At 33.4% G+C, this 23,969-nt stretch overlaps 2 protein-coding genes across 3 annotated transcripts; one reads left to right on the top strand and one right to left on the bottom strand.

Moving 5' to 3' along the window:
• Positions 1 to 9,690: 9,690 nt before the first annotated feature.
• On the bottom strand, positions 9,691 to 12,372 carry mRpS11 (mitochondrial ribosomal protein S11). Its single transcript, XM_089650926.1, has 4 exons — positions 12,016 to 12,372; positions 11,400 to 11,631; positions 11,234 to 11,299; positions 9,691 to 9,851 (listed from the first exon to the last, which is right to left on the bottom strand). Exons 1-4 carry the CDS (start codon positions 12,198 to 12,200, stop codon positions 9,744 to 9,746), a joined length of 591 nt encoding a protein of 196 aa, XP_089507052.1. The 5' UTR covers positions 12,201 to 12,372; the 3' UTR covers positions 9,691 to 9,743.
• A 1,186-nt stretch (positions 12,373 to 13,558) lies between these two features.
• Positions 13,559 to 22,601, top strand: LOC149425044 (endoribonuclease Arlr-like). 2 transcript variants are annotated; one of them, XM_089650924.1, is made up of 8 exons: positions 13,559 to 13,850; positions 13,977 to 14,220; positions 14,731 to 14,842; positions 15,232 to 15,316; positions 17,470 to 17,613; positions 17,800 to 17,888; positions 18,181 to 18,481; positions 21,621 to 22,601. In XM_089650924.1, the coding sequence occupies exons 1-7, from the start codon at positions 13,757 to 13,759 to the stop codon at positions 18,412 to 18,414; spliced, it is 1,002 nt and encodes a 333-aa protein (XP_089507050.1). In that variant the 5' UTR covers positions 13,559 to 13,756; the 3' UTR covers positions 18,415 to 18,481; positions 21,621 to 22,601. The 2 variants fall into 2 exon arrangements, with proteins under 2 accessions (XP_089507050.1, XP_089507051.1); XM_089650925.1 differs by lacking the exon at positions 21,621 to 22,601 and having other exon boundaries at positions 17,800 to 17,943; positions 18,181 to 18,318.
• The last annotated feature ends 1,368 nt before the right edge of the window (positions 22,602 to 23,969 follow it).

The raw sequence follows: 23,969 nt of genomic DNA, 5'->3' as shown, positions 1-23,969 counted from the left end.
AATCTTATATAGTTTCATTAAAGCATTCTCAGATATGTTGGTTGAATATTTTTTATCCCTAATTAATTACATGTTCGAAACAGGATTTATACCGGAAGTCTGGAAAGTTCAAAAAATCCTTCCGATTTTAAAACCAGGCAAAAATCCATCTGAAATCTCATCCTATCGTCCTATTGCTCTTTCGTCATGTTTAATGAAAGTAGCAGAACACTTGATAAAGAACAGATTGGAATGGTTTGTTGAAAATAACAGAATTATCTCTCCTAATCAATATGGCTTCCGGAAAAAGAAATCAACCATAGATAATTTAAGTGTATTAACAACAGACATCCGTATATCTCAGTCCCTTAATTCTTGCACTCTGGCCACATTTCTTGATCTTTCGTCAGCTTACGACGATGTATTAATTAACATTTTGAAAGAAAAATTAATTAAAATAAAAATTCCCTTAAAACTAGTTCAATTTATTATTAATTTACTAACAGACAGATCCATTATTATCCACTTTTCCTCAAAAACGATAAATCGCAAACTATGGAAGGGGTTACCTCAGGGGTCCGTAATCAGTCCATTATTATTTAATATATATATATAAGTGATTTAGACAATGTAATTCCTTCATCTATCAAGCGACTTTATTTTGCTGATGATTTCCTTATATATTTATCACACAAAAATCTATCGCGCGCTGCGAAGGAATTGAATTTGGCTTTACATAATATTAAAGTTTGGTTGTTGACTAATGGGATGAATTTAGCTACGTCTAAAACCAAAGTAGTGGCTTTTACGCGCAAAAGAAAAATAACCCCCTTTTCTGTCTGCTTTGATAATGTCCCTTTTCAAATCGTTAAAATTAAATTTCTTGGACTACTTTTGGATCATAAACTTTCCTGGCTCCCGCATATTCAGAACATTTCGGCTAAGTGTGAAAAGGGGCTAAATATTATGCGAGCTGTTTCCAGAGTGTGGTGGGGATCTCATCCTACTACTCTTAAATTAATGTATGGTGCTCTAGTGCGAAGCCATTTGGATTATGGAACATTTCTTTTCGATCCTCTTCCTAAATATTTGGACAAAAAACTTGAAAGAATTCAGTCGAAAGCGCTCAGAATAATTATTGGAGCGATGAAATCTTCTCCAATTAATTCTCTCCAGGTAGAATGTGTTGATCCCCCCTTAATTCTGAGGAGACAATTCCTGGCTGATAAATATATTTTTAAATCTTTTTCTGTATCGCGTCACCCTTTAGAACAAAGCCTTGATTATTTGTTCAATAACTTAAATAACGAAAAAAGATCGACAGATAAAAATCGACTTCCTCTCCTTCTAAAAAGTTTTCTTTCATTCAAATCTCTGTCCTCTTCCCTCCAAAATCTACAAAAAGATCCTATCCTTCCTATTTTCACTATCCCATTTGATTCTATCAATTATATCCCCAACGTTATAACTTCAGACTTCCGAACTGATATTTTAACCTCATCTAATCAAAATGTTGAGGAAAAATTTAAAAACATTACATCTTCTAAGTTTCCAGAATTTTCACTCATTTACACAGATGGTTCTAAGTCTGATAACAAAGATTGTGGAGCTGCGGTACACATTCCCGAATTCGATTTAGATTTGTCTTATAAATTGCCTAAAGAAATTTCTATATTTACTGCAGAATGCTTCGCAATTGAACAAGCTTTGAGCCAAATCCAGCTTTTTAATATTCGACGAGCCTTACTGTGCACTGACTCACTAAGCGCAGTGTTGAAAATTTCCTCAAATATCCATAAACCAGAAGACTATATTATTTATAATATCAGAAACACCCTTAAATCTTTAAATGAATTAAATTTCGAGACAATATTGGTTTGGGTCCCTGGCCATTTGGGAATTGAGGGTAACGAGAAAGCCGATTCTCTAGCTAAACTTGGAACAATTTCTGGCTCTAATCCTTTAGATTTTAGAATTCCTATCTCTGACGTCATCCCAATTCTTAAATCCAACATGATTCGCTCCTGGGAAGAAAATTGGACTAATACGAAAACCCGAACTGGTGCTTTTTATGCTGGAATACAAAATCATATTCCAAGTAAACCTTGGTTCCACGGCAAGAAAAAATCCAAAAGATTTATTTCCTGTATCTCGAGAATGAGAATTGGTCATTGCTCCATTGCATCCCATTTGTTTAAAATCCGGGTCCTAGATAGTCCACTCTGCCAGTGCGGCATGGAAAATGAGACTCTTGATCATGTTTTCTTTAATTGTAAAAATCATTTATCTTTCAAAGGCATTTATCGTTTACTTATAAAAATCACCCACCAATCTCCCCTTAGTATTCCTTATTTTCTTTCTCTCAACAATTCTCGCATTTTCAAAGTTCTATACAAGTTCATAGACTTGAATGACTTCAATATTTGAGATTTCCTATTCCCGTATAGATTTCCCATAAAATTATGACCATCTCCCCTAACTTTAACGGCACATAGCACTCTTTTTAGGGTGAATTGCCTAATAAAAAAAAAAAAAACTTTGTACAAACCGCCACTATCTGATGCCGGAAACTATCGAAGCCACAGCCAAGACATTGAAAATCTACTCTACAAATACCTCTAAATAACTCTAAAATTATTATTCTCGGGGATTACAACCTCCCTAACCTAAAATGGAAAACAAGTGATAGTGATTTCATTGTTCATGAAAGCGAACATGATTGTGCACGTGAGATTTTAGATGACAAATTTTTTAAATCTTTTACAACATAACTTTATATATGTAGCGAGAGAATAATCCAGATTGTCTCGCTAATTGTAAACAACACGACCTACCTATCTACTTGCTAGTGAACTACCTACTCGCGACGTCTAGAGCTACCTACGACAATACGTTGCGAGTTGGTCTGGCACATTACGCCAACTCACTAGAGGGTTCTAGCCTGTTGCCTAGGAATAATAGCAGCGCCAACGAAAGTTCCAGTAGGACCCAGACTGAGCGAGTGTCTCCGTTTTACTTGCGATCTCGCCTGCCTACTGTTGTCGTCGGCCGTTCTGTATAAATGGGCCAGACACAGCGAGCAGTCAGTCAGTCAGTCAGTCATCCGTCAACAATATGCAAGTCTCGAGAGTGATAACCCGCTTACCGCTCCTCTTCCTGCGCGTTAGGACAACATTCCCGGCTCCGCACGGTTTCAACCATCGACTCCATCGGGATATCATCATAGCGCCTTGGCCCCGGCCACCGTCCCTGGCCAGCACCCTGGTTCCAGCGCATCTGACCAGCGCTACATCCACGCAGCATACTCCCTGGTCTACGCACCTCCCGTACAACCGCCTACAAGGTCCACCGCACCTTCGGCTTTCCTGTAGGAACTGGAGTACCTGAAGACCCACATTCTTCGCCAGTTCCTGACCGTCAACGAGTCCGGTCACCAGCAGCGGCATCGACTCACTGACCCGCGCTTGACCAGCACATCATCGCCTGCATCAGGAGAATTCAACATCAGTCCTACGTCAACTCTCATCACGGCTACCTGACTCAAATAAACACTGTGACCTTCACCTACCTTTTTCATTTCGTGCCTCCTCACCAGATCCCCAAATATACAAAAAAATGATTGCTTACTAGAGATCTAGCAATATCAGATTATCCTAAATTGTTCATTGAGGAATGTAATGATCCCCTGTTACCTGTTGATAACCATCACCCCTCTTTATATTACGTTAAATATATGGCGTCAAGCCGAAACCTGTTGAAAAAACTCTCAACTACAAAAAAGCAGATTTTGAATCTACAAATTCTCATATTTCGCATGTTGACTGGTCTTTTTTGTCTGAAGTTAATACTGACAATTCCTTAAAAAACCTATATTCAATATTCTCCACCACCATCAAATCATATGTACCACTATTTACTCCTAAAAAACATACATATCCAACTTACCATCAGAACTAATAGCCTCACTACAACAAAAAAAAAACTTCATAAAAAATTCTAAGAAACAAATTTCAGTGAAAGTAGGAAAAAATGCGAAGATCTCTCTAAAATCTGTTATAAAACATATATAAATTCTATCGAGAACACAGCCTTAAACTCGAACAACAAAGACATTGTAAAACTTTTTTCTGATTTCTTTAAAAATGTTAATATAATTTTGAAACACCAGAAGAAAATATTCCTTCATACACATTAAAAAAAACCACACATTTTAACAGAGTGCTACATCACCGAAGAATCTTGCAAAAAAAAACTAAATTCCTTACACATTAACAAGTCTGCAGGCCCGGACACCATCCCGCCAATTTTCCTAAAACAGTGCTCCTCCGTTTTATCTAAACCACTAACCATTTTATTTAACCACTATCTTGTGGATATTTTCCCGTCTATTGGAAAATCAGCTATATTATTCCAATATTTAAAAAAGGTGACGATACTGACATTACAAACTATCGACCAGTATGCATACAACCTGTATTACCCAAAATCTTTGAATCTTTAGTTCTGGAAGAAATACATCCCATACTAACAAAGGAAATAAATGACAAACAACATGGTTTCATTAGAGGTAGATCAAGTCCCAGTTTTGATTATTGGAGGCGTGAGGTGAGGGCGGGGGAGCACTGATTGCCCTAAGGGCAGGCGCGACACTTGTGATCGTCAGCGTTGGGTCGGGGTCGGAGTCAGTATCACTATGGTATCGCTACAGCTCTTTAAGCGGTAGGTCGCGTTGCACTAGTTTTCGCTAAGGAACGTACTCGGAATGCGTTAAAAAGTCCCCTATTTGGTGAAATTTGCGACGTCAAAGACAATGTTTTACCAACTAGAGACTAAACTAGAACCCAAATTTCAGCAAATAGCGTGTACTGTGATAGCACGAATTGAAGAAATATGGAGAAAGGCTTCTATTCCCATCGTTACATACACACGCGGGTAGCACAAATGTTGAAGGCATATCATTTGAAATGCAAAAACCTTCTTATATTTCGTCTTGCAGATGCCATGATTTCAGTAAATTCGACTGTCCTAGAGATCAAAAAATACCTGTAAATAATCAGAGTTTCTTTACTGACCAACGAACTACACAAAAAATGTTAATAGGAAACGTGGATACCGCTACAAGAAAACAAATGAAAACAACGTTGAAAAGGAAACTTTTGATGCAAAAATTCTTGTGCACATCTAAAAAGGAAAGCACGGGTAAGCCAACTACTTCTCAACTTGATATTTCCACGTTTTCTGCATTAAATGAATCCGATTGTGATGATGTTTTCAAACCTAATGTTGTACCTCAAACGCCCCAGAAGCAGGTTGCGGTCACAATAGATTATTCCACATTATGCTCCGACTCGGTTCAGTATTAAAACTCATTCCACCTGTAAAGATGGAGCACGTCACCAATGGCAGTTAATCTCAGCGTCTAAATACTTATCAGCTGAACTAACTAACTAACTGATCCAGTCATAGAAAGAAACAGTTACTTCACACACCCTGAAAATTTATTGCTTGCAATGTTAACTGACCCTCACAAGCATTTCTGAAAATTAGCTGCGCGTCATGTTCTAAAAGCACGCAGTAAGAAACTAAGTAAAACAAGGCTGTTCCAACTTCCAAACATAAACCTCGATGCATCATATTACTATGATCTTATTAATTGGCAGCAAAATGTAACCGTACCCCCAATACTGAAGATCTTCAATTATTTGTAACACAAGGGGGAGAAGGTAAATTGCCTCTTCTGCATCATACTCAAGCAGTTGAAAGAGCTGTAAAGACTGTTACTGAAGCCTCAACTACATTATGTACGAATTCTGTAAGAGAAGGTCTTTTTAAGGCAAAGATCGAGTCTCGCAAAATAATGAAGAAATTTGAGAGTAAGAAGGATTTTGTTGGTATTTGAATACACTGCCTTGAGATAATTTGAATTATATTCATATATTTTTTGGGTTCCATGATAACTCAACACAGTGAAAATTCAACACACTTTTAAAAAGTGATATAAAGTCATTAGAAACGATGAAATTTTTTTTTTGTTTTAACCTAACCTACATAACCCAGTTAATAAAGTTTTTGTTTCATCACTTTCCATGACTTTATATAACTTTTTAAAGATGTGATGAATTATCATTGTGGTGATTTATCCGGTTACCTTTTTTTTAATAAATAAATCAAAATATTCCCTCTATTTCGTGTTTTAATGAAAAATAGTTAATTTTTAATGGTTTGGCCCATTAACCATTAAAAATTAACTATTTCGTGTTTTATTGAAAAATAGTTAATTTTGGTTTTGTAACATTTTCTTGAAATTTTCAAAGTCAATCCGGAAAAAGATGATATCCAAATATTATTAAAAAAAGTGATTTTATATCTTCATTTAACCGTTTGAGTGCCAAAAAAATTCATACAGTTGCTTGTAAAATGCCACCAAAAAAACATTATTTTTTATGAAACTATATATTTTTTTAAAACCCATAAATTCTTTGAATTTTCAAGGATTTCGATGATTTTTTCGGTGTTTTATTAAAGAATATTGGTTTAGAATCACGCGGAGGAGGATCCCGAAGTCCAGGCGTTTCGAAAAAATGAGAATTTTACGTACAGACCTACGCGCGAATCAGAACACGACTGACGCAATCGACGGAAATCGACGATCGGCAATCTTCGTTAAAACACGAATCGACGATTGGCACCCAAACGGTTAATACCCTTTTATCACTATTAGACAAATCGAAACAAGAATTTTTCTTCCCATACAGTCGTGACCCACCTTTGTACATATTCATAATGTTGAAAGAATTCAAAGAAAATTTCTACGCATAAATTTTAATTTTAACATCCATTTAGAACACATAAATTACCCGTCATTAATGAATCTTTTAAATACGTATTCCAACATTAGAAAACAGAAGAAAAATAAACAACCGAACCTTTTTATTAAAATTATTGAACTCTAAATTCGATTGTTGTGAACAGAAGAAAAAAATTAATAAATTCTGCATACCTACACAAACAACTAGTATTTTACATACATACATTTCATTCCAACTATAGTTTTCATTCTCCAATACAACGTTTACACAGACTTGGTAACAAATACTTAAACAATATAAATGTATTTGACAATAATTTGAACTTGGCAAACTTTAAACGGAGTATGTGCAAACTATTTCTACCTACTTTGTAAACTATTGTTATTACTAATTTTATATTATTATATGTAAAAGCCCTATGGGCGTTTAAATAAAATAAATAAATGCCATTTTTTGTAATATTAGCAATCTAGTACACAGAAAAGTACCGAGCCGCCACTGCCTGTGAGTCCTGATTTTATATGGCATTTCCATACCAAAATTATATTTCTGTCAAATTTTCAAATGGCGTATGTTTTTTTTGTAAATTAAAAAAAAATATTGTAATAAATGTACGTTTCTATGTAACATATTTAATTTATCTTTTATACGGGATGTCCGGGGTACAGGACAAAGCACAAAACTTTGGGAGGTTTTCTACATGATGGTATAAGTAAAAAAGATAAATAACTTTTTGGAAATTCAATTGTTTTTCTCCATACACAAATGTTTTTCCGTACAAAAACATTTTCCATACAAACAATTCATCTTTTGTAGCTTAAAATGTTAAAATTTCGAAAAAGTTATTTATCTTTTTTACTTGTGCTATCAAATACTATGTTTGTTTAGGTTCTGTTTGCTACTATGATAAAAAAATATTGGTCCATTGATGCATGACTTACACATATGATGTCACATCCCTGCTAAACTCTAAATAAGCCAAAAAAATTGTAATCTTTAACATCAAAAATAAAATGTGATCTTTTATTATTATTTATAACAATATTTGTTAAGTCATACGGGAAGAGGTTAAAATTCTTCACGGGAGCCGACTCGAGTCATTTCTAGGTTTGAGTCCTCCCTGTATTGCGTACAAGAACGTTACAGAGACGAAATTCATTTGTAAAAATTTCTCATTCATATATTTGATAATCTCATCTTGCTGGAATATTTTGTTAAAATGTTTAATATTAAAACGCAATAGAGTTATTAACCTAAAAATTTACATTTCTCTTAAGATTCAATGTTATTATGTTCTGTGTTTTGTTTTGTGTTTTAGAGGATTTATGTGTTACAACACAATGCGTTTTATCTATATATACAAAAATAAAAATTTTAATATTCGTTTGTATAATGCAAACTCCGAAAAATATCTCAGAATGTTTTTTAGCGATTGTTGTGAAATTTTGAAACAACGTTGCATTTGAATATGCGTGTGTTTTTATATACTTATATCATATATAAATGTCACTTGTGACATGTAAAAACATGTTTTTTTTAAAAACAGCGTAATCTGTTCGATAAACATTCTTTAAAAAAAAACAGCACCATCTCTTGGATGTAAAAGCAACTTAAGTTATAGTTTTTAAATCTGCACAGACATACTGAGCCGCAGCAACGCGTGGCGGGGTACAGCTAGTTTAAAATATAATTTTAACTAACATAGTGCTCAGAAAACTGATTTTTTATTTAATTAATATTTTTGAAATATTGTTCAGAGGTAAAAAATGTTATCTTTAAGTGTATTTGTAAGTTTGCGTATAGTATATGTAAGTTCATGAACAAATCCTTATTACATAAATAAAACGCTCATGTTATCGACGCTTAGATCAAACAATTGGACACAAAATTCAAAAACAAACAGATGTAATTATCTATCGTTACCGCCCGGTCCGCGTTACTATTCTGTAATGTTTTATCTGCTCAGTAATTTTTTTATTTTTTATATTAACATCGTCCCAAAACAATATAATATATACGTAATAACAATAGTTATTTACGTATATATGGATGCGCTATTTGAGCAAAGTTTAGTAAAAGAATGATCATGTGGGATATACAAATATACAAAGTTTGTGCACGACTAAGATCAATTGTAAGCAGATTGTATAAACTAAATTTTTTTGTTCCAATCTGTATACTTCAAATAATTTATTTATCTCTAGCAGAATCTGTTATAAGGTATGGAGTAACAGCTTGGGGATTCTCCTGTAAAACTAATATCGACCATGTTCAATCCGTGCAAAATTCATTTAATTTAGCTGAAAAAAATTTATACAAAGAACGGCATAATATTCCATACTTCGTGAGAGCAATTCTGTGGTACAAAATTATATTTCAGCACATAAATAACCCTTAACAGGCTAGAACACAATCATAATACTTGTTTTAACTTTAATGAAGGACTTATTGTACCTAAGCATACAAATAAATATGAACAAAGAACGTTAAACTATATGATTCCCAGTTGTTTTAATATGTTACCTGCTGAAATTAAAAACTGTGCCCAAAACAAACAGTTTTAATTTTATATAATTGTAAAAATGTAACTGTAAACTCACTATAATAAGATTTATAATGTAAAGAACCCGTTAGATAAACTGCTAATAAGCAGTTTATCAGGACATTTTTGCCTTATATTTGTAAAAAAAAAGTGATATATGCTTAGTTAGTTTAAAAAATTAAGTATTATTGGTCGCCAAGACGAGATGAAAGGGGATGACATCATCCATACATTTGAATGTAGGATGAAGGTTAATTAACAATAAAATAAAATCTGAACATTAAGAAGACTGAACATTATAAAATAAGTTTGTACAGTAATGATTATTTGACCTTCAATAAAAATACATTGTGTAAACTCTAAACAATATTTATTTCTAAAATAATATATTAACAATTAGAGAGTGCACTACACTACAGTCTCCTGGCTTTCCTTGGCCGCGGTGGATTCCATGATACTCTGGTAGCATCGGTTATACTGATTATGCTCAATCCGCCCATCTGAAGTCCTTTGATAGCAGCCTTCAAAAAGAAAATTATAATTTAATACAAATAACTTTAGCTTTTATAATATTTAAATTAACAAAGTACACATTTCAAGAGCATATCTTTACAAAATATGATGCTTGCTTCATTGTTGATGTAATAATTTTCAAGAGATATTGATTTTGACATTCATTTTTGTCTTACTCTTATTTATCTACCCTGGTCTTTTACGTGACATAAATAATGCAGTTGTAGTAACAATGGAGTAAGAACACGCATGGTATTGATTTATAAAATAATTTACAAAAACACACTTCTTTAAAATTTAAAAAATAAGGTTATCTAATTAAATATGTAAACAGGTTGATTTTAAATAAATTATAAAATGAAATATGTACAAAAGAAAAAATAATAATACATTAAAAAAAAATCTCTAAGGAATGGTAAACTGGCATATTTCAGCAAAGTATTTATGAAGAGTTCGTTTCATCACTAATACGGAATCTATAAATATGTCGACAACATTCCCAAATGTATTGAGCCTTCAGGCTAATTTGTTTGCTTTTGGGAAAAGCTCATATGGTCTCATGGAAATCTTTGGGTCTCCCTTACTAACATGGTTAGAAATATAATGTAAACGGTGTCAGAAAGAGAAAACATCACACTTTATATTCAAATCTAGAAGTTAACCACAGAAGAATTAAAGAGTACACCTTTGTGAAACCAGAGGTAATGACCGCAAATTGAGAAAATTTTTTGAAAGTGTGTGACTTTTTTATATGAAACTTTAAAAAAGTGAGGTGACAGTACCTAATGTTTAAAATACATTTGTCTAATAAAATGTGTGATTTTCGTTATCATTAATTTTAGTTCAGTGTTTAGATAAAAAAGCGTAAGGTGAGTCATTTTTGAAACTTTTGTATGTTGCATTAAAAATTTTAATATTTGAAAATACCTTTCAAAACAGTTTTTAGTTTATTTGCGCAAAGTGGAAATATTCCAACCTTCGGATGGAATAGTGGCCTGGGAGGTTAACAAAATTATGCAGTGGATTTATAAGTATGTGAGCCTGATAGTTTGTTTTTAAATTGTTGCAGAAAGGGTAGGAGTTTGTCTTGTATTTCATATTGTAAAGAACCATACAATTAAATTGTCGCAGAAAAGGCAGGAGTTTGTCTCATATTTCATATTGTAAAGAACCATACAATTAACCTTTACTAGGCTGACTTTTTTATAAAATCTGTCTAATCGTGAGGCGCATTTTGACACCTAGGATGTGTTATGGTGAAGAATCGTGGATCACATAATAAGTGACATCCGCGTAGGGGTACAGTAGCCAATGGATCAGCAAGTTTTCCTGGCAGCAGAGATACCTTCATACAATAATTTATTTGGGATAGAGCAGAATTATAGCTTACCATTCTTCCTGGTCCCAACCCCTGCACTTTGACTCTCATATTCTTGAATCCCATATTGATTGCTTTCTATAAATAATAATAATATCAAAATACGAAAAGAAATTTTAATATACTTGTAAAAATGAACTTTAAAAAAAAGTGCATTGTACAAAAGAAATGTTGTTACTTGGCTAATGCTAATGGCCGTTGCTTGCGCTGCTATGTTCGTCCCCTTCCTCGTGTGCTTAAATCCTTCGATTCCACAGCTTCGGATTAATACAGGAACACCGCTATCATTTGTGATGTTTATAATAGTGTTGTTTGGGGAAACTTTTATGTTACAGATGGGAATTTTCTCAAATGGAATCCCATCAAATGTTCTCAGGTGTGAGTTGGCATCAGGGAAAATGGAAACTTTCCTGAAAGAAATTCAATATTATTATTATTTATTTCCTTAAAAGAAAGGCAAACATTTCCGGGTTACGAATAACCTGACAATATATGAAAATCTCCTACTACCACCACATATTAAGAGGAAAATGTTGCCTGTGTTGTGATGGGGGACTTAGCCAGCCGAAGAATTGAATACATTACGCCTGGGTGGGACCCAAACGCGATTATCTCTTTAACCAACTAAAGATATAAGGTCTATGGAAATTGGTCAATTTTTATAAAATATATGCCAGTGTTCCTGCAGGTGTGCAAATTTCTAAGGAAAATGAATACGGAGTTAATTTTATGCTGCACAAAACACAAAAACTCTAGGTAAGAATTATTTTTTTTTAATAATTTGGTATATTTACTTGTCAATCATATAGTCAAGATCCACTACTCGCTCTCCAAGTGTTCCTTCGTCAAGCGTGGGCAGCGATTTATAGGTCCATTTCCTATCATCTTTCAAAAGAGTGGAACTAATTTGCAAATTTCGAGCGAAGAACAGGTTAGGTTCAAAATTATTTTTGATACATGAAAATATAGATCGAATCATGATTGTAAGATATTTTAACGCAATCTGTAAAGTGTAAATTAAGTCATTTAATCGCAGACCGTATTGAAAGGAAACTGAATTATTAAAATCAAATACAAAATAGGGAATACGAAAACCAGAAGAAAATCGGAGATCATAAATATACCACTCGGAGATTTTCAATTTAATCCCATAGACAGCTAGAAAAATATTACAGAAATATCCATATTTTTTAGTCGCGTTAACAAATCAAATAAAACAATTCTTCATTACTGATCAACATAAATAAATCACTATCTGATCAATGATCACTTTTCCAAATCGAATTGCTCTGTCATTATTATTATTATTATTTTTTCGCCATCGAAATGTCTGAAATGCATTCGAAACAATTTTCTTACTATATGTAATTCGGATTAATTATTTCGAACATAAAAAAAACATCTGATGGTAATTAAATTAATTTGTTATCGAAATAATTCTAAAATGTCCGGCTAGTGGCTGAGTTGAAATCGCATCTGGTTCCCACCAAGGCGTCGTAAGTGCCATTTTTCGGCTGGCTAAGTTCTCCATCACGATACAAGCAATACTTTTCACTAACTGTTGTGGTAGTATTAGATTTTCAAATTATTATCAGGTTATTTGTAACCCGGAAATGTTTGTCTGTCTTTTTGAAATATATAAATTTGAAAATATGGAAACGATTTAAATGTTCTACATGCGAATTCATCTTATTTGTAATTGTTTTACTCCAAGTTTCTTAGAAAATTTATGTTTTATACGTTTTCCACGAACCTTGGTTTTACTCTTATTATAATATCTTTGGTTTTACTCAATTTTACTTCGACGTGATTCACAATCGATGAATCATCGATGATAGCTCGATCTTTTTGACCATCGAAATATTTCAAAGATTGTCATGGAAAAAATTGATTCTGTCAAAAATAATCACGCAGTCCGAGACAATCGTTTTGAAACGTCATCGAATTAGACATCGATTCTCTCAAAAATCATACGAAATCACAGCCGTCACGTCATTGGTCAGAATTCATCGATTCCCAAATCCGAGATACGTCAAAAATATCTCGGATGGCTTGACAAACGAGATATTCCCGTGGGTAGATTGTTGTTTACAATATTATCTACCAACCGAAGAAGCTACGAATATGGCAGTGTTGTAGAAGAAATTCGAAATTTTTAGAAGGGAATTCATTCCCCCTCTCCAGACAATGCTGCGTCTAGGTCTGTCAGATTGTTTTGATCTTTCGTCTGTTTGATGTTTCGATTAAAATATTTCGATCCTTCCCATCACTACTGTGATAATGGCATATCGTGAGTAGTTTAGTGAGTGGTTCATTTATGGTAGTTTATTTATAGGCATATCTATGGTTTCCCGGAAGAAAAAAATTGCTGTCAGATTTTGACATTTGTTGACGAAATAAACCAAAACGAAACAAAACAAAAAATACACGTTACGCCTTGCTAGAAATTTAATCTTCAATGTGTGTTAATGACACCAATTTTACATAGTGCTTTACTAACAATATATTGTATGATACAATATACCTATCATTATTATGATTAGAAATTTTATTTCTGGAAGAGCAATAATTATGGGTTTTTGTGTGTTAGGTTTATTTATACTATACTCTGATCTAGGATTTTTAAATGGTGAGTAAATACTGTTTGCTTAATAAAGTTACATTATTAATTTGTACGGAAAATAAAATCTGGGATACCGGTCAAATAATGGCTTGTGCTTGATAATTTAAAATTTGACACACATTTTTTTTACAGCATTCTTACCAGAATTAGTGGTTCCCATGATTGAAAAAATAATTCCGACTGATCTTTCGTACTCCTTGAGAAAGTCTTCGGATTATACTATTCCTGAGGTATTCCATAACATGACTGATTTTGAACTTCAAACTATCAGCGAAAATCTATTCAAGAAAGATGTTAATAATGCAGGAAAGTATGTTTTGGTCAATTACCAAGGGAAAGCACAGTCAAAGTCAAAAGTGGATTTTGCTCTAGAACCGTACGTATTAAAAATTTAAAATAGTGTGGATATGGAATTTGGCTTTAAACTTTTTCCTTTATTTGATATAACAAATTAGTGGCCCCGAGGAATCTTGTGAACTTACCTTCAATCCATTTGAACCTATATGCTGCTTTGCGCACAAATATTCCCAAATAAAACACACCTTCAGCGCTATGCGCATATATTTATGCATGCAACTTTAGCAGCTGTATGCTACAAAATTATGTGATTAATTTAGTATATGAGTGAAGTGAACCAAAATGAACCTTTATTGACATCTGGAATTCTCCAGTTAGAATATGCATATTTGTTCACATAAACAGTAAAATGATGATGGTGTAGCAATATTGCAGTGTGTGTGAGTATCATTGTTCTTTTAAAATGCATAAAAACTTCCAACGTTTGCGTTTTTTCTCACAGAATTCTTTGAAAGTGTATTTTAAATTATTATCAAAGACTGCTGCTTTTCATGGTAACAAAAATGTCAATGTTTTAAAAATATTTTAGTCTCCTGATTGTGAAAAATGAAGTATGGAATATACCCACCATATCAGCTATGAGAGCACTATATGACAATTATGAAAGGAACTCTAAAATTGAAGAAACCGTTACCAGTCAGGTATTTTGAAATATGATATTCTTAATATGTAGCAAATATCTAGTACGGATCTGTGCTATTTTATTTATTTGTGTTTTAAATTATTATTTTATTATATTTATTTTACCACTAAAGAATTCAATTTTGCTTGATTTTAGAGGCAACTTTGGCATTTTTGGTGTAGGGAAAGTGTTATAATCAAAAATAAAGTAAAAAATATCTTAAAAAATCACTTTCATTTTGTCAATTCGATAAATTAATGTATGAATCAAAATTAAATATCAATTTTCTTCTAAATGCAAATTGAAATTATATTATTTTTACCCCTTTTGATCGCTGAACCCCCATGATTAAAAGTTTATATTTCAATATACTTAAAAACTTGAATAACTTACATGTATGTGTTTTAGGAATTAAATGAAGAGGTTATTTTCTTGGATGCTGTCATGGGTACCCCACTCATGGGCTACTTGATGTCTGTTTTAAAGGATAAAGGCTAGTATTATTTTAACTATAATGCCCGGTAGTATACTCGCAGTGAGATAGAGGTTATTTATTTACGCCTTAGTGGGCTTTTACATGAAATAAATGTTAGTGATATAATCAAGGGCGTAGCTAGAGCATTCACACGGGAGGGGTTCGTTATTTACATCACATTGATTAAAGAGATGGTGCAAATAATTTTGTTGTATTTGACAGGAATGTAATTTACGAGTACTATTCTATTTTTTTTAGGGGGGGGGGGTTGAACCCCCTAAACCTGAGAAATTAATAAAATTTAATATGACAATTATGTTTCATCACCAATATGTGCGTTCAAAATAATTTATTTTTAAATGTAGTAAAGTGCAAAACCTTGACTTTCTTCAGAAACAAAAATCCTGTTTTATTTGAATATTCCATCAATAACATAGCTTTAGAAAGAGTCACGGAAATGAGAGATCTTGGAATTATTTTGGACGAAAAACTAAGTTTCACCAATCATGTCCATCAAATTGTGAACAAAGGTATGAAAACACTAGGCTTCGTATTAAGAACAACTAAAAACTTTAATTCTTTACAAGCCATTAAACTATTATACATATCTCTAGTAAGAAGTCTAATTGAATATAACTCAGTAGTTTGGTCTCCATCTTACAAAATTCACATTAACAACATTGAGCGAATACAAAAAAAATTTCTACGTGTTATAAATTTTAAATTAAATATCCCTGTCGAAGACTTAAAATACAATTTCTTATTAAATACTCTAAAAATACATACATTAGAAGATAGACGCAAAATAAACGATTTAACGTTCTTATTCAAAATACTTAACTCTAAATTCGACTGTTGTGAACTCCTGCAACTTATAAACATACATACACCCACAGTAACAACACGACAAAATACAATATTCTACAGCAGCACACATAAGCGTAACTACATTGCCCACTCTCCGATACAACGACTTCACACCATGGGAAATCATTACTTGGGTTATGTTGACATATTCAATACCAACTTGGCAAGTTTTGTGGATCATTTAAAACATTTATTTCAACAATAATCCTAAACACATCATGTAAACCTACAAATAGCTGTAATTTTCTTTTTTTGTTTCTTGTGTTTGTATGACTTGTTGCATAGCTTTTATCAAATGTAATTTTATTCTTATTTTTTATGTTTCAAAGTATTTGTCAAATTAAAATTATACTACCAACCATGTAAAAGGCCTCTGGGCGTTAAATAAATAAATAAATATGCAATCTCATATATACATCATTCCCAAATCTATTACCAAAATTAAGAAGTCCATTTATAGGGGTGTGAGCCTGATAATTTGTTTTAAAATTGTCACAGAAAAAGTTAGCATTTAGTCACATATCTCTATTCATTAATACCTACAAATTAATTTTATTTTGACGAGATTTTCAGGGCTGTCAATACCATTGTTAATAATTTTATTTAACCTTTTAAACGCGTTAATTAGCTCCGTTTTATCTATACCCGTACGCGGTACATATTTTCAAATACCTATGCACGCAATTAAATGTCAGATTATAGCATTCTGGCATGATTTATTGGACTTTATAGACAGAACAGATTATTCTCCACAGCATGAAAACAAATCCTCGTGTGTCAACACTCTTAGATGTTTATAAAAACAAAAACATAAAATTTCATACAAAGACGTACCGTATCTTTTAAATGTGGTCCCGCCATTCACTCGGTGTGTGTGTACTTAGGCCACTGCGTTGATAGACACAAGTGGGACACCATGATCACTTATCATTTTTAGTTATCAAAAGTTGTGAATGACATACTAGTACTAACGCCATCCGTTGACAAAAATGTAAACTAAAGGACTAAAAGGCGCGAAGAGGCGCACTTGATTATCGATCTTTTTTTATGAAATACAATTTTATTTTTGAGAAATTCTTGTAGATGTCAGCATCGTGATAGTTCCGACGAATGTCCAAGTGAGCAAGAAATACATTTATGACGAAAGAGCGCTGGAATATCGGCTGTCAAAGTTTCCGTATCAACTGTTGATACAGCCGCGTGTGAGTATAGACTTTTTGCCGTAACAACAGTTGATACGGCCGCGTGCAAAGAGTTAATAGAGCAAGGTCAGGTTTTATGTTTTGTTCATTATATTTTTTTAGGTTTAGTACCAAATGATTACAATGACCAAAGGGAATACTTAAGGAACATGTGGTTTGAACTATACCCTAGAAGCAAAGGCAAACTCACAAGCAGTGGTTTTGAACACATATTTTTATCAGAAATAAAGAGAGGCAAAATATCAGGTAACATTCGAATTTATTTATAAAAATAATTACAATATTTCGAAATCAAAGTGGATTATTAATTTAATAATTTCAACTGATATACTATTGTATCTTTTACTAATCTGAGACAGAAGATGAATATTACCTTTCCGTTGCTTTACGGGTCTAAAGTATATACAATTGTATTATTTGATTGATTTTTAGGTCTTCACAATTGGTTGTATTTTTTCACTCAAGAAGAATCGCATCATGCAAACTATTTGGGCTATTTCAATAAAATAGATTTGAAGGAAGTATGTATTTCACTATTTTGTGGTCAACAAACGTAGAGGTGTACTGGATAGCATGGTAAACTTACCATTAAAATTATGTAATCTGTAAATAATTTGCGTCGTTTTAACAAAATTGTTTAAACAACAAAAATAAAAACACATACCACTGATCTACTAACCCCTTGAAACATTACAATATTTACCCAGTGTTTATGTACCTGTATATGTATATTTATATTTTGTTTTATTTTTATGCCTGCATTCCATTTTCTGTAATTGAATTATTAATGCACAATGTGTTATATTTTTGCAGAATAATTCAATAATAAAGATGACATTTGTTTTGGATGGTATACAAAAAGCTGTGGGATCCATGTTCGTGGCATTCTCTCCAGAACTTGAAATGGCATTGTATTCCTTATGTTTTATAACACGGCCAAACAGGCGTTGTCCACTGTCCATTGCGGGACAATCATTTCCTATAAAGACCTACATATTAAAGTATGACGGGAAAAATCTTATTGGGAGTGCATTTCCTGATATATAGACCAAAGACACTAATTATAAGACCATAGACAGATGAAATATATGTTCTTGTAATATGTTTTTAACAGGTAAGAATGATGAATACCTACTCTTTGTATTGGCATGTTATTGAAATTTGCTGTCTTCCTTTTGAACTATCGGGACTGTTATGTGAATATTTATACTAACTATTATCATATGTTTGTATTTTTCATATTTATGTTTGTAATTGTTAGTACATACATAAATGTTTCATAAAAAATAATAGATATTCTTAAGCTGCTGCCAGACGCAAAGCTCACATCAAAAGTTAATGTACAGCGCATCATCTTTTCTACCGACACACGACGCTGTCAAATATTTCTTCCTATGGTAGGAGAGGGGGTCAGTTGAATTCGAGAGCGGCCGAGGAACATAATTTCATCTGTCAAAGTGACAACTTTACTTACTGACAGCTTGAGCACGTTTTCGAAATGGATGATACTTGTCGCCTATTGCTGGATCTGTTGGACAGCTCATCCTCAGATGATGATGCCGCCAACTATATAATTATAAATGCTATTTATAAACTTTTTAGATTTTAAACAATCTGCGCGTAAATAGCGCATTTTCACATAGCCTGACATAACCTCTCCGTCGAATCAGGAAATTCGCAGTTCGCACGCCGATCGACGAAAGCGACATATAATAAATTATTGTAAAATAAGCTCAACTTTCGTCCAAGCCGTCCAACTTTTATCAAAAAACCGAATGATATTACCATATAAACATACTGAGATTAAAAATATGATTAATTTTGAAAGGGCGAAAATTTGTTTACTTCAAATTCAAATATTGATTATATTTATATTTTAAATATATGTTAAGTATGTTTGCCAAATAAAGTTTTTTTTTATGTTTCTAAATTTACTAGCACACATGACGATATGAGCTAACATAATAAATAAGAAATGCATTATTAGGCTGCTTATGTCATGGCTGTCAAAGGGAACACGGAACTTAGTTGGTAGCTCCGTAATTAAAATGACCCCCTCTCCTTTTTACGGCGGAGAGGGGGACGCATAACTTTTCAAATATCGCGTCGGGAGCGGTTACGTAAAATAAATTCGGTTAGCGAAGTTCAGAACCACACTTATAGCGCGTTATCTTTTTACGTGTGTCGGGTCTGTATGGGATTGTATGGCGAGCGCTATTGTGCTTTATATTATCTGTTGATGTGAGCTTTGCGTGTGGCAGCACCATTACACGTCTTCTGTTTCGTACTATAGGAGGGTGGTCTGAAAAGTTTCCTCAACGCAAAGATGGCAGTACTCTTCAATAAAAACTAGTGAATGTAGTTGTGCATCTTTTGACAGTTACTCACCAAAGTTTTGGTCATTTTGGATGCGCAGTTTTTAGTTGACAGTCGTTTGAGTGAGTCGATGTGTGTGTTTTTGTGAAAATGGAAAAAATTGAGTATCGAGCTGTTATTAAATTTTTGTTTTTGTAAGGAAATACGCCTACACAAATCAAAGATGAGTTGGACTCTGTGTATGGTGACTCTGCACCATCATTTACCACAGTGAAATTTTGGGCAGCTTAATTTAAACGTGGTCGTAAGAGCTTGGGAGACGATGAACGTTCAACGTCGGGACGTCCAAAAACTGCAACCACTGACGATAACATTGCTAAACTTTACCAAATAGTGTTAGACGACCGCCAAATTAAAATGAGAGAGATAGCAGAGGTTATGAAAATGTCCAAAAAACGTGTCTGTCACATATTAAATCAAGATTAAGACATGAGAAAGCTGTCCGCGCGTTGGGTGCCGCGTTTGCTCACTTAAGACCAAAAACGTTTACGAATGAACATTTCCAACGCTCTGTTGGCGCAATAAATCCGAGTTTTGGCACCGATTAATTACTGTAGATGAAACTTGGATACATCATTATATGCACTAAATAAAAATACAGTCAAAACAGTGGACTGCAAAAGGGGAACCGGCTTCAAAATAAGTAAAAAATGTTTTTTTTTTATTTTTCGGAATAACTTTATTGAGTAAAACCTCAAATTGTCATATTTAAATATTGAAGACAATATTAGTGATTTCTAAACGAAAATCTGAAACAGAAAAATCAGAAAAGGATACGGTCACATCTAGAACTCAAACCCAGGACCCTTGTCTTTCCGGGACACTGCTCTACCAACTGAGCTAATGGGATCCTATCCCCCTCGGTCACTTTTAACTGTATCATACTTCGTATAAGAACTACCAACATTGTCTTCATAGCATACTACGCATTATTACTTGACAAGCTGAAGGCAGAAATTGCGGAAAAACAGCCACATTTGCAGAACAAGAAAATCCTGTTTTACCAAGACAACACGCCGTCTCACACCTCAGCAGGTTACCATGGCAAAAATCCACGAATTACGGTTTGAACTGCTTGACCATCCTCCTTACTCACCAGATCTAGCCCCAAGCGACTCCTTTGTTCCCTAATGTAAAAACTACACTCGGAGGACAGAGATTTTCGTCAAATGATGAGGCAATCACCTTTGTAAACAATTATTTTACAGAGAAAAATGCCGAGTACTATTTGGACCGGTTAGAGAGATGGGAGCTTCTCTGCTAGAAGTATGTAGAGTTACAAGGAGACTATGTAGAAAAATAAATAAAAAACTTAAGAAAAAAAATCTTATTTCATTGTTAGGTCGGAAACTTTTCAGGACCACCCTCGTATTTCTAAAAGCTTTTTCGTGTTTTTTTTCACACTTGACACTAGCTGAAGTCCCCGGCGTTTCCCGGGCTCTCCACAGAGTTTTTCGAAATCAAATGTAGACAGTGACCCCTCTCTTATTTTGAAGGTCAAGTGTGCAGTCTCAGAATAAAACTGTAGATGTGTATACTAATCAAGTCCACGGCTCCCGCCCGGTGTCCGCCACACGGCCGCCCGCTACAAACACATATACTCTCCTATAAATAGATTAGACTTGCTAAAAATACACATTAGTATTATATATTATTTTTATTATTATTAAATGAGTAGACAGCATTCTGCTGATGCATTCGTATCTCATTTCACAATAAGTTGAATAGTAATTGAGTTGTTTTAAATTAAGTTAATCCTGTCTTCTCTCCAAAGAAGAATCCAATAGAGCTTTAAATTGATTTATATTAGAAGCATCAATTACATGTTGTGGAAGTTTGTTCTGTGTAATATTGTAATATTTATTTTGTTTTTACAGATATTATCCCCACTGTTTTACGGTCATAACATAAAAATCACAAGAAAATCGAATTTAAAACATCTATATCAAATCATTGTGATTTAAAAAAATTATAAATTATCAAGTCATTGAGATTTAAAACATCTATAAATTATCAGGTCATTGAGATTTGGAAAGATGGACAGTACATTTCCAAGAACATACCACATCAAAATACCCATGACTCGAAAATGTGTTTAAAATTTTTTTAATTATATAATTTTAGAATATTATGTTTTTGCTGTACAACCATCAATACAATATGAACTACACAACCACTTCTTGACTTCAATCAATATGTATTTTAATATTACATTAATTTAAATATATTTGGTATAGTACGGGGAGAGAGCTGCTGGCCAGTGTAAATGAAACAACATGTTAGAGTTGGGGTAGCGATGGCCGGAAGATGTCATACGTCACAGACCAGTCAGTGGCTGAGTTGGCATCGCGTTTGGGTCCCATCCAGGCGTAGTGTGTTCAAGTCCTCCATCACAACACAAGCAACATTTTCCGCTTACTGTGGTGGTAGTAGGAGATTTTAAAATATTGTCAGGTTATTTGTAACCCGGTAATGTTTGTCTTTCTTATTAAAAAAACCTAATGTCGGCATAATTTGAACAAAGGCGGTAACCGTGTACGCTCTCTGCTAGTGCTACACTAAACCAAAAAATACTTAAAAGTTGTGACAAAGAAAATTACTCATAAATAGTGTAGCTTGATCCGCAACCAAGAAAAAAGAAGATGGTTAGTTCGAAATTTATTGTCAAGTATTCAAGAAATATCCAAAATATGGTGTACAGTTAAAGACTAAAGTTACCTGTTCAAATATTGACATTTTATTTTTGTGCTGAAATGTTACTATTGAATAAAAAAATATATACAGCCATTCAAAATGGCCAAGTCAAGTGCTTCATTTCCCAATTTTATTTAAGTAGGTTATAAGCGCCACGGGCATTGACTAGATATAACTATTGTTTGAATTTATATAATAAAATATATATATATATATCCATTGCCACAGGTGTTTTTTTTACCACACACACCTCCCTCTGTCGTTTACAATATTTCTTAATATAGGGGTGCAATAATTCCACTGGTTTTGGACGGCTGAGATTAAAAAAAAATGTGGTGGTGTGTTTGTTAATTCTTCTAGTACTGGATTAGGGCTGCCACCTTTCAAAAACAGTAGACCCGGAGATTTTAGAAAAATAGTTTTTTTTTAATTAAAATAAAACTTTTTTAGTATGAATTATTTAATTAAGGTAAAATGTCATAGTAAATTACCATTGATAATGTTTTTTTTTAAAATATAAATGACCTAGCTAGTGCTAAGCTGACAGCTTGACACTTAAAACTATATTTTTAATTCTGAAGGGATTGTTTAAGCATCTTTTCTTGCTCAGGTTTCTTCAAAAATTCTTGGCAATTCATATTGTAATTAATTCTGCCTTCACCATGTCCATTGACAAGCAGTTTCAAATTTCCCGAAAGAAAGAAAAGACGCGTTTAACAAAATCATTGCTTATAGGTAGGGGTACGTAAATTTCGCAAATAGAAAATCGTGATTTCGCATTTAAAAAAACTCAAAAGAAAATTTCGCATTTATTTCGCAAAAAAAAATACAGCGTTAAAAACTCAATTAAAGGCTAGCATTGTTGTAATTTCTACATTTTCATCTTTCATTGTTTGCCTGCGATCAGTTACGACAATGTTGTAGATACTAAAGAGTAAAGTACCTCTCGGCATCAACACTATTGACAGGGCAATTGAGACATTGAATAGCTGCTTTTGCAAATCCAGGGTAGCAAGATTTTGATGTAACTAAAACTTGCATTACATCCACAGGAGCTTCTTGGCCGACCAATCGAAGTAATTGTCTGTGAAAATGAGAGTACCCGTCAATTAGTTCTTCTTGTGGTACACTTTTGAAAAACGGAATTTTTGCGAAGCTTTCCACTATGGAATTTGAATTGACAGAAGAAGAGGGCACATTTGCTGCTTCCGATGGACAAAATAATGTGCTTGTAGCACTCATTTGTTGGATTCGGCCCCATGTGTACCAACAATAATTTATCTCTTGAGCTGCTGTCTTCAACATCATGCTGTGATCGATAGAATTTTCGGTTGATAAAATATTCATTGTTTTTTTCGCCAAAAGAGCCTTCACATTGACGCTGAAGAGAGGACTTCAAATCTTCTAATTTACTCCACAAAATGTGTGCAAACGAATAGTTTGAACCTTCTAATTTACTCCACAAAATGTGTGCAAACGAATAGTTTGAACCTTCTAAATTGTCAATTAGTTTCATAATTTTCGGACAGAAT

This window comes from Hesperophylax consimilis, chromosome 3 (assembly GCF_061612785.1).
Source record: "Hesperophylax consimilis isolate HC1 chromosome 3, BYU_Hcon_1.0, whole genome shotgun sequence".
Lineage (NCBI taxonomy): Eukaryota > Metazoa > Arthropoda > Insecta > Trichoptera > Limnephilidae > Hesperophylax > Hesperophylax consimilis.
The sequence above is the reverse complement of the archived record's forward strand: the minus strand, read 5'-3'. Positions and strand labels throughout refer to the sequence as shown.